This window comes from Chrysoperla carnea, chromosome 3 (assembly GCF_905475395.1).
Source record: "Chrysoperla carnea chromosome 3, inChrCarn1.1, whole genome shotgun sequence".
Taxonomy (NCBI): domain Eukaryota; kingdom Metazoa; phylum Arthropoda; class Insecta; order Neuroptera; family Chrysopidae; genus Chrysoperla; species Chrysoperla carnea.
The window spans coordinates 38270227-38281898 of NC_058339.1; the positions used below are offsets into that span (position 1 = coordinate 38270227).

General features: G+C 31.3%; 1 protein-coding gene across 2 annotated transcripts in view; it reads left to right on the plus strand.

The window, feature by feature from the left end:
* LOC123295444 (protein sidekick) overlaps positions 1 to 9785 on the plus strand; it is a 170662-nt gene extending 160877 nt beyond the window's left edge. Inside the window, exons 11-23 of one of the 2 annotated variants that reach the window (XM_044876797.1) lie at positions 65 to 366; positions 1982 to 2179; positions 2888 to 3523; positions 3639 to 4300; positions 4606 to 5137; positions 5250 to 5430; positions 5499 to 5714; positions 5793 to 6426; positions 6501 to 6846; positions 6906 to 7184; positions 7243 to 7563; positions 8446 to 8777; positions 8853 to 9785. In XM_044876797.1, the coding sequence (XP_044732732.1) occupies positions 65 to 366; positions 1982 to 2179; positions 2888 to 3523; positions 3639 to 4300; positions 4606 to 5137; positions 5250 to 5430; positions 5499 to 5714; positions 5793 to 6426; positions 6501 to 6846; positions 6906 to 7184; positions 7243 to 7563; positions 8446 to 8777; positions 8853 to 9095 (4882 nt within the window). In that variant the 3' untranslated portion in view covers positions 9096 to 9785. The remainder of the gene's footprint in view (positions 1 to 64; positions 367 to 1981; positions 2180 to 2887; positions 3524 to 3638; positions 4301 to 4605; positions 5138 to 5249; positions 5431 to 5498; positions 5715 to 5792; positions 6427 to 6500; positions 6847 to 6905; positions 7185 to 7242; positions 7564 to 8445; positions 8778 to 8852) is intronic. The other variant, XM_044876798.1, reaches the window with a different exon arrangement.
* Positions 9786 to 11672: the final 1887 nt, after the last annotated feature.

The window sequence follows — 11672 nt, forward strand, 5'->3', positions numbered from 1 at the left end:
ACAGGCTCATTTTAAATAAAATTAGTAAAAATGCTTTAAAATAACATGATGATTTCTTCCGAAGATTAATGGTTTTGGGGAATAATCAACGGATCCGTCTTCATGAAGATGGTACTCTAGAAATCGAAGATGTTCGCGCTGCCGATGTTGGCGTCTATACGTGTACTGTGACATCTCCAGGAGGGAATGATACACGAGTCGCTAAACTGAATGTCATTGAATTACCATTTGCACCCACAAATGTTCGAGCCACACGAATTGATGGTTTTACACAACGAGCGATTAATGTTTCTTGGACACCTGGATTTGATGGAAATAGTCCAACCAAACAATTTATTATACAGAAACGAGAAGTTCCAGAATTTGGTATGTTGGTTTTTCATTATTTTCTGGGACTATTATAGGAATGGTGTAGAACTAATATAGGAATTAATTGTTTTTTCTGAGTTTTAACTAAAACAAAGTAAAAACTAATTTAGGATTTTTCTGGTGCTAATTAAGGATATTACGTTAAGTGATCATCTATCTATCATGTGCGCATTTTTTTACAATTTGTTTAGTCTGGCTACATCGCAGTTTCTTCACCTATAAAATGGCTACGGATTTTTGTTTTTAAACACAACCTTAACTAATTTTAAGTCTATATTATGAGACTTTAAGCGTTTATCCAAGCTAGCTTTTTATCTGCATAGCTAGAATCCTTCTAATGATAGCTACACCCATACAATAAGTTATTTTTTGCCATATTGATCAACCAAAGTTTTATTAACCATCTTATATTGTATTCAATTCTAGACCATTTGGTTGAAGGTGCTGAAAACGGTGGTAATTTTCCCAGTTTTTATTGATAGTTACCCCCAAGCTTCTGCGATGAGATTTCTGTAATGAGAGTTAGAGCGTGTTTATTTCTATTATTTTGATAATTAACTTAAAGATATCATTTTCCAAAAAATCCTTTTGTCGCAACTCTCATTAATGGAAGTCTTTCCGAAAGCTATTGCATTAAAGTTTTCCAAGACAGACCTATACATAAAATGTTTATGTTTTAATTTAGGTTAAAAAATCCTATTTGAATTTCGATTAAATTAAATTGAATCCGTTTCTCAGTTGAAAAAGTGATTTATTTCCTTCCACATTCTTATTGAAACTGATTCCAAACTTTGTGTAGAATTTGGTAAATGAAACTACTTATTCATTTCACAATTCAATTTTATTTATGAACAAAATACAAGTTCATTTCAATTAATTTTTATTTATTATGTTGCGATGGCTACTCCTACCAACACACTTTCCATCCAACACTTGATTCTCCTCGAAACGTATGAGTTTGTTCCACTATGTTTCTATGTATAGTTCAATATCCCACACTTTGATTTACAATTAATACGTTTCAATTGGAAATCTCGATTTCTTTCCCATTTAATTTCCGATATACCCCGGCAAAACCATTATTTCATCATTGGCGATGCCTGAAGGAAAGTCATATAAATTAATAATTAATTTTTTTTTAATTCAATAAAATCTACCATTGTAAACGAGTTCATTTTTCTGATGAATTCATAATTTTTTCACTCGAAATTCAATTCGATTTTCTTAACCACGGGGAATGTGATTTTTTATTTATTTTTTTACTGTTTTTAAGGAATCGAAAATTTTGGTTTTTAACTATATTCCAAGTAAAGTAGGGATTTTAAAGTTCTAATTTTATATACTAAATAATAATTACCTTTCTAAATTAATGATGAACAAAAATTCTTACCCGCTTATTACCCTCAATCACCTGATTGTATTTTTTTTTTTTAATAATTAATCTAATAACTAATTTTGCATGATATATTTTCGGGAATTTTCGGATTTAATTTTGGATGGTTTATTGTCTTAGTAGTTGTTTTTTTTTTTTACAAAATTCTAATTTAATTTATTTGTTGTTGTCGTTTTTTTCGTTTAAAGCATGCGTTTTGATATCCATATGTGTTAATAGAACTTCTTGCAGGTCCAATACCCGATCCATTATTGAATTGGGTCACGGAATTGAGTAACGTATCGGCGTCACAGCGTTGGGTACTTTTAACAAATTTAAAAGCATCAGCAGCCTATCAATTTCGTGTTAGTGCTGTAAATAGTGTTGGTGAAGGTAGTCCATCAGAACCCAGCGAGGTTATTTTACTGCCACAAGAGGGTAAGTGAATTTTGTCTCGAGTTTCTTTGTTATTTTTTTGTTTTTCTGTCTAAATATAAATTTCAGGATCAATATACAAAAGATATAATTATTTCGAGTAAAGAAAAAAAAAACTTTTGAAATTATTACGCAGGTATTTCTTCTACATATTGTTAAGCCTCCACCACACTCTCGCGAAATAGCACGGGTGAGAAACGAGAATATGGAGGAGATACTTGTAGTGCGTGATTACTTGTGTAGCTCAGTTCAAAAGTTTTGTTAAAGCTACTGCAGCCGCTGTTGCCACTTCGATGTCAGCCAAAGCAATGAGATACTTGCGAAGTAAAATGAATGTAGGTACTCCGCGAGAGTGTGGATGGGGTATAAAGATTTCAATACATAAATATTTGCATGTCTTTGCAGAAGAGACATATGTGTATATTGATCCTAATAAACTAATAAACACTTTGAATTTTTATTAAAAAGAAAAACCTGAGATTATTTTCTGTATAAATATTATGCAGCTGGAAAGAAATGCTGTGAATCAAAACAAGGTGGGAAAAATATTCTCAGTGTTTGTTTACAAAAAATTTCCTGCACGATTTTTATTTGCTAAATAAATTCCTCCACTTATGTAAATAGATTTCCCATAGCATTTTTATAATCACCACAAAATTAAATACCTCTGTCAAGAAAATCAAATTGATATTTTTGATTTTCCTTTATTAGCTCCATCCGGACCTCCACTTGGATTTGTGGGATCAGCAAGATCTTCGTCTGAAATAATCGTACAATGGCAGCCTCCATTAGAAGAACATCGGAATGGACAAATTTTAGGCTATATTATTCGATATCGATTGTATGGATATAATCAAAGTCCATGGAAGTATCGGAATATCACCAATGAAGCTCAAAGAAATTTCCTAATTCAAGAACTTATTACATGGAAAGATTACAATATCCAAATTGCTGCATATAATAATAAAGGAGTGGGGGTGTACACAGAGGGTGCAAAAATTAAAACAAAAGAAGGGGTACCAGAAGCCCCACCAACAATAACAAGAATTGAGCCAGTAAATTCAACTGCTATTGCGTTGTCATGGAAACCTCCAAATCCACAAAAAATTAATGGAATTAATCAAGGTTATAAAATTCAAGCATGGCGTTGGGATAATCAAAATGGGGAAATGGTTGAAGAAAAAATGATGACTGTGCATCCGAATTTATTAGATCCACTTGCTGAGCAATCAGCAATTATGGCTGGTCTTCAAAAATTTAGTGAATACAATATTACAGTTGTTTGTTTCACTGATCCTGGCGATGGTGAACGAAGTGAACCTGTTGAAGTTAAAACTTTGGAAGATGGTAAGTAAATTTTATTTTTTTTAAAATATGTATATACCTGAAAACTTTTTACCTTCTTGGAACCAAAGTTATTGAACTTTATACATATTTTAATTCTCGAATTTTATTATTTTAGTTCCTGATGAAGTCAGCAGTTTGCAATTTGATGAAATCAGTGATCGGGCAGTCAAAGTAATTTGGTCGAAACCACGCCAGACAAATGGAATTCTTATCGGTTATCAATTATCCTATCAAATTAAGGATAACCCAGATTCCATCCGGACACAAAATTGTTCAGCGAACATCACAAGCTTACGCATCAATAATTTACAAGCATCAACTCACTATAAATTTGAAGTTACTGCGTGGACAGCTCAAGGTGCAGGTCCGCCAAAAGTTGCTGTAATTCAATCAGGAGTTGAACCTGTTTTACCAGAGCCACCATCAAAGCTAGCGTTATCAAATATTGAAGCATTCTCAGTGGTGTTACAATTCACGCCAGGTTTTGATGGAAATTCGTCCATAACGAAATGGACAGTGGAAGCTCAAACTTCACGAAATACTTCATGGTTTGTGATCTTTGAAATATCGGATCCGGATGCGAAATCGATAACGGTAACTGGATTAGTACCTTTTATGGTGTATAAATTACGTTTGATTGCTACAAATGTAGTGGGCTCATCAAAGCCCTCGGTTTCAACCAAGGAATTCCAAACTATTCAAGCCCCACCATCGCATCCACCTAAAAATGTAACAGTTCGGGCGATGAGTGCAACTGAAGTTCGTGTACGATGGATTGTAAGTGTATTTCTTCTATTATTTATGTAGTGTATAAAGTGGACGGATTTAGTACAACGCTTGCCTTTCTCTTACCTGTCTTCTTTCCCAAAAAAGTACCCTCGGATAGTAACTCATAAATTACTTTTAGAATATTGAACAAAAATTTCAAAACGAAGTATAAGTAAGAATTGTCTTAGTTTTATGCAAGGAATTAATCACTACTATTTGGAGCTGTGATTTTATAACGTCCTGTACCTATAACTATTTTTTCATTCTAAAAGTAAATGCACATTCTAAAATTCGTAAATTCTTGTTTTATTTAGCCTCTCCAACAAATTGAATGGTACGGAAATCCACGTGGCTACAATATCACATACATCGAAGTTGGGACTGGAAAAATTAATTATGTAGCCATTGAAGATCCCACAGCAAATTCACATGTTTTAGACAATCTCGAGGAATATGCACTTTACGAAATTCGTATGCAATCATGCAATGACGTCGGTAGTTCAAAAATGAGTCGGAAAGCTTTAGAGCGTACGCGGGAATCAGTACCATCATTTGGACCGTTAAATGTTGAAGCAAATGCAACATCATCGACAACCATCGTTGTAAAATGGAGTGACGTACCGAAAGAACATCAAAATGGACAAATTGAAGGGTTTAAGGTGTTTTATGGAGCTAATTTACGGACATCGTTTCAATATAAATTAATTTCAAGCAACACAACTTTTACGACCACATTAACAGAGTTGAAAAAGTTTGTTGTCTATCATATTCAAGTTCTGGCATTTACACGGCTTGGAGATGGCGTGTTAAGTACACCACCAGTTCGAGTGCAAACTTTTGAAGATGGTAAGTTGAAAAGTCTTGAAATCATAAAAGTTTTAAAGAATTTTTTACTTAGAATCGACTAACTAAATTATCTGCGAACGAAATTCTAATTAGGTGATTTTTGAAATTTTAGCTCCGGGTGTCCCATCAAACGTTTCATTTCCTGATGTATCATTCACAACAGCTCGTATAATTTGGGACGAACCCGAAGATCCAAATGGAAATATTCTAGCATATCGTGTAAATTATCATTTAAATAGTAAAACCAGTTATAATTTTTCACGTGAATTTCCACCTACAGAGCGAACTTACAGGTAAATACAAAATTTTAAACTTCGAGTATCACAAACTGAAATTTGTTTTTTTTTTTTTTTTTTAATAGAGCAACAGAACTGGAACCAGAAAATTATTATATGTTTTCTGTAACGGCTCAAACAAAATTAGGTTGGGGTAAAACGGCACATGCGCTAGTTTATACCACAAATAATCGTGAAATACCTCAAGCTCCATCAATTCCACAAATTAGTCGAAGTCAAATACAAAGTCAACAAATTACATTTAGTTGGACACCAGGTCGAGACGGATTTGCTCCGTTAAGGTAAAATTTTTCTAAAATAACGAAGTTCTACGAACTCAGAGCTCGAAGGTAAATTAAATATGATATGACTTCTTTTAGATATTATACGGTTCAACAATCCGAAAATCTCGGTCCATGGCAAACAATACCCGAACGTGTTGACCCACAAGTCACAGAATATACAGCAGTGAATTTAAAACCATTTACAATTTATCAATTTCGTATACAAGCAACAAATGATATGGGTCCAAGTAGTTTTAGCAAAGAATCTAAAGAAGTGCGGACTTTACCAGCAGCTCCTAGTCGTGGTGTAAGCGATTTACGGGTTGTACCTATCACAACAACAAGTGTTCAAGTACATTGGAGTGCAATTGATGAATTATTCTGGAGTGGTGATATTGAAACGGGTGGCTATCGAATTGTCTTCCAACCTGTATCCGATTTCCCTACTGCGTTGCAAGCAACACCCAAGGAGGAAGTGAAAGGAATCAAAAAGGATAAAATTATACTGAAAGATTTAATACAGGATCGAAATTATGAAATTGTCGTGATTCCTTTTAATTCGCAAGGTGATGGACCTCCAAGTCCACCAGTTACAGTCTATGTGGGTGAAGCTGTGCCTACAGGAGAACCACGCGCGTTTGAAGGTGAAGCTGTATCTTCTACGGAAGTACGTTTACGATGGAAACCACCACAACAACATATGCAAAATGGTGAATTACTGGGCTACAAGGTAAGTTTTTTCACCCAAATTATTATGGGTATCTCATAACATTTATAATTAATGTTTTGAAATTTTTCTTCCAGATATTTTATTTAATGACGAGTTCACCACAAGAAATCGAAAAAGACAAGAAAATCGAAGAAGAAATTGAAGTGATACCAGCCACTTATACATCGCATAGTTTGATATTCCTAGACAAATATACTGAGTATCGTGTTCAGATTCTAGCATTTAATCCTGCTGGAGATGGCCCACGATCACAGCCGATTATTGTTAAAACATTACAAGGATTGCCTAGTGCACCGATTAATCTTACATTCAGCGAAATTACAATGAACAGTTTAATGGTATCATGGAATCCGCCCAAAAAACGAAACGGTGATATTATTGGATATTTGGTAACATACGAAACAACAGAACAAAATGAACGTAAGTTTAAAAAAAATTTAAATTTAAAGAAAGAGAAGTTCATTTTCATTCTTTTACAGAATTTAGTAAACAAGTAAAACAAAAAGTAGCGGATACAAATTTGTTAATCCAAAGTTTAGAAGAAGAAATTACATATACGTTTACAGTACGCGCCCAAACTATAGATTATGGACCCGCAATTACAGGAAACGTAACAACTGGACCTCAAGATGGTTCACCAACAACTCCAAAAGAATTAACTATTGATAAAACTGTTTCAAGTGTTGAATTGCATTGGATTAATGGAGCTACCGGGAAAGGGCCAATTTTGGGTTACTATATTGAAACGAAGAAGAAAGGTATAATTTTTTTAATTTATCTTAAATTTATTTGTACTAATTTCATAAATTTTTACAGATGATGGACGTTGGCAAACTGTAACGAAGACAAATAATGGACCTGTCCAAGAATTTACGATTTCGTATCAAAGTCTCTTGCCATCTACATCATATACGTTCCGAGTATTTGCATACAATCGTTATGGTATTAGTTTCCCAGCGTATTCTAAAGTATCCATTTTGACTCCATCTAAATTGTATATGGAATATGGATATTTACAATACAAACCATTTTATCGGCAAACATGGTTTATGGTCGCACTTGCAGCGGCTTCAATAATAATTATTATAATGGTTATAGCGGTGTTATGCGTTAAAAGTAAAAGTTACAAATATAAACGTAAGTTTTTATTTATTAATTTCTTTGTATATTTGTGGCCACAAATTAGTAATCGTCGGAGTATATAACAGAATATAATAGACCGGGAATTATTTTGTAAAACACGAAAATCTAAGAAATATCAAAATATCTTAGAAACTACCTCATAATAAATTGGATTTTTAATTTAGTAGGTTTTTTTACCTTAAATATTCATTTTTATCCAAATTATAAACAAATTTTTTATGATTTTTTCGATTTTACCGATTTCTACTGATTTTTGGGAGCTTAGACTTTTATTTCTAGCTGAAAATAAAAAAATCAAGCTTATTTAAATAAAAATGTTAACTTTAAAATTCAATATGGTTTAACCTCGATGATTTCTGCATAATCAGGCGAAAGTATAATTATTTCTTCTAGAAAATCGGAAACTATAGGATGTATTCAGAGAGTTTATTATCTTTAAAAATTGAAAAGAATTATAAGTAAGATAGAAAGTAGAATTATAAGTGTAAGAATTATAAGAGAATTGTCTCCAAAATACTTTGGGATACTGTTTCTCTGGCCTAAGATCTATAATACGTTCATTTATTTGTTACTTTGAGTAAAAACCTTACCTGGCTTCTTTTAGATGTGGACATTCTAAGTATGTACAAACAAATTTTAAAGAATGACAAAAACTAAACCCACAGTCTGAAAATGTACATCTTAAGAAAAGCAGGCTAGAGAAATAATATTAAGATTAATTTTGTTCATTATGTAATTTGTATGTCATATCTGTAATAAAATTGCACAAAAAAAAAAAAAATTACCTGTTTTTAGTCACGGGTACCGTACGCGTCGAACTAGCAATATTTTATTAAAATAATAATATTTTAACTTTATATTTTATTACCCTTACAGAAGAAGCACAAAAAACACTAGAAGAATCCATGGCAATGGATATCGAAGATCGTCAAGAACTAGCTATGGAATTATATCGTTCACGACAATGCTCGGGAGGCTTAACATTACCCGGAGGTGGTAATTCATTAGGAAAGCGTAGTACACTAAGTAGAAAATCCCCCCATCATACGTTACCTCCAAATGCAAAATTGACAAAATCACCTCCACGTCCAAGCCCTGCATCAGTTGCATATCATAGTGATGAAGAAAGTCTAAAAGGATATGATGAAAATCCAGACGATAGTAGTGTTACGGAGAAACCTTCGGAAATTAGTTCGACAGATTCACAGGTAAAATTAATGCAAATTTGAGTGAATTTACCTGGTGGTGAGATTATTAATATTAAAATATTTGTGATTTTACAGGGATCAGAAAGTGAAAATGAAAGTGTTCGCTCGGATCCACATTCGTTTGTTAATCATTATGCGAATGTAAACGATTCATTGCGACAGTCATGGAAACGACAAAAACCAGTACGGAATTATTCAAGTTATACAGATTCGGAGCCAGAAGGTAGTGCGGTTGTCAGTTTAAATGGTGGACAAATTGTTATGAACAATATGGCACGATCGCGTGCTCCTTTACCGGGTTTCTCGTCGTTTGTATAATACGAGTTTAAAACTTCGTTTTAAGTCGGTTATGTTTTCATAAAGTTTTATTTTAGTGAAAATTTGCTCACTTGTCGAAGTAAAATTGTATATAGAGAAAATTTGAACGGCGTTTGGAAGATCGTTTTTGGTGTTAAAAGGTAGGTAATTATGAACACATCAAAATTGTTAATTATTTTGGACTAGTCCAAAATTACACAGAAATTGTAAATGAATTTAATTTTAGACAAGTTCCAAAATTATAATATATAAATTATTTATTTGAATTTAAATGGCACCAATTTTTGAAAATTCACGAGAGTCAGAAATTCGTAAAATGTTAAAAGGATTAATTTTGAATATTTTGAAATTAATTTTAATTCCAATTGAGATACGCATATTTTATTGCGATTAAATAAAAAACGCTTTAAATATGGATCGATTTCGTGTAAAATCGAATCGAAAACAATTATTTATAAAATTAAAAAACGGTATATTATTTAAATTTTTCATTTGTAAAAAACCGTACACATGGCAAAAACATGTGAAAAAAACGTGAAATTTAGGAAAATACGGATGAATGCCGTAAGGAGATATGATGCTTATACTGCATAACGCCATGTGTTTTCCGAAGCCGCAGGGAAGAAACGTAGGCGCTTATTTATTATTGGCAAGGACAAAATTTAAATAATTATAAATCAAATCCATTTAAAAATGAACTGAAATGTTGTTAAAACAGAATTTATTAAATTTTATCGATATATAATCTAATAAATATGTAAAATAAAATCAATCAATTAATTTTAATTATGTGATTAGAAATTAATTAAGCAATTTTTAGATAATGATTAGTAGCGTTAAAAAATATAAATATATCGATATTTTTTGTGTACATATTATTAATTTTTTTGAATTATTTAGCGAGATGATTCTAAATATGAACGAAAATTTTTAAGGTTTTCTTTTCTGATTATCGAAAATTTTAGTTTTCAAATTCTCCAAAATAGGGGCGCTTTTAAATCTTATCCAGAGCGCATGTACCCACGAAAAACTTACTTTCATGGGATTCACCCTAAATTTCTTATCTTTCGGATAACAATGCGTTTATTTGTTCTAATTCTCGATAAATGTTATTCTGTGTATATGTTAACCATCAACTTTTTTTTTCAAACCAACTGCTCGAAGAAATAAAAAATATTTCGCATTTTCTTTTGATATGTAGAAAATCAGGCATCTACTCATATAATAACTATAATTTGTTGGCATTTCTTTGAGAATAAATCGTAAGTTATTCCCTAAACTATTTTGTAAAATGAACAATAGCGTCTCTACAGCTGAGGAGGTAATTTGAATAGGAGAATAAAAAGCGCCTTTTCCATGAATGTGTCTGGTCTATACTACATTTATTCAAAGCAAATTGTCTCAGCTCAAACTATATATGATTCAAAGAGTCCTTAAAATTTTTCCTAATTATTTTAGAATCACTTTATAAAAAATTCATTATGTATAAAAATTTATTTATGAAATTAATTATCTCATCTACTTAGACTTGACTGAAAAATACTAAAAAAAACAATTTAATTAAAATAAAAAGATCTTTTGACGTCGTAAAAAGATCAGCAAAATTAATAATATATTATTGTTAGTTGGCAATTATATATATTTATAGTTCTATTTATAGCAAAATTTTAACAATTGTATGTTTTATATTTATAAAAAAAAAAACAAAAATTAGTCTAATTATGTTGAATTCTGTTATCATAAAAAAATTTTGACGAAAGGAAAATAAATCAATTGGGAAAATTGAAAAAGTAGATAAATCTCTATGCAATTTAAGATAATTCTTCTGGTAAATGTCTTATGAATAAATAATAATAGATTGTGTAATATTTGAAACATTTTAGCACGTAACCTATGAAGGCATATATTAAGAATATTATGTAATAAATCTGAAAATTAAATTTAATACTTTTACAAGTAATCGAAATCAAAAAGTTACTCATGTTCAATAAAACTCTACTAAATTAAAGTCCACATTATCACGAATTAACATTATAAAAGTTTTCTCTTAAACCAAAAAAGTTTTTTTGGTTCATTCAAAATGAACACTCTCTTTTCACACTGTTTTCTCGACAATTTGTAACTCCGATAGGGCTTTGAATTCGGGAGTACGAGCTCTACAAAATAAATAGTAGAGGTACCGAAAAGTAACCTAAACTAAGTTTGCCTAGAGATTTATCTAAATTTATTTATACACAAATGTTTTGTCCATTCTATAAAAAAATAAGTTTTTTAATTAATTGGGACCACCATTTAGCCTTAGAAAATTTTTCAAATTGGATTATTATAATATAAATAATTGTTATTAATTTTTAATAAAAAAATAAAAATTCATGGATTTTAATATCCTTAGATGTAAAACATAGACTCCGGTCCGTGCTCCTCGTTTAATTTTATAACTATGACTATAATCTACTCTAACTTTTGTTTTTAATGAATATTTTTTTTTCTCTATGGACAAAAAACATTTGTTTTTTATGTGCATATAAATTTATACAATAGATCCGAATTTAAAAAATGTTTTTAGTTAAATTGACG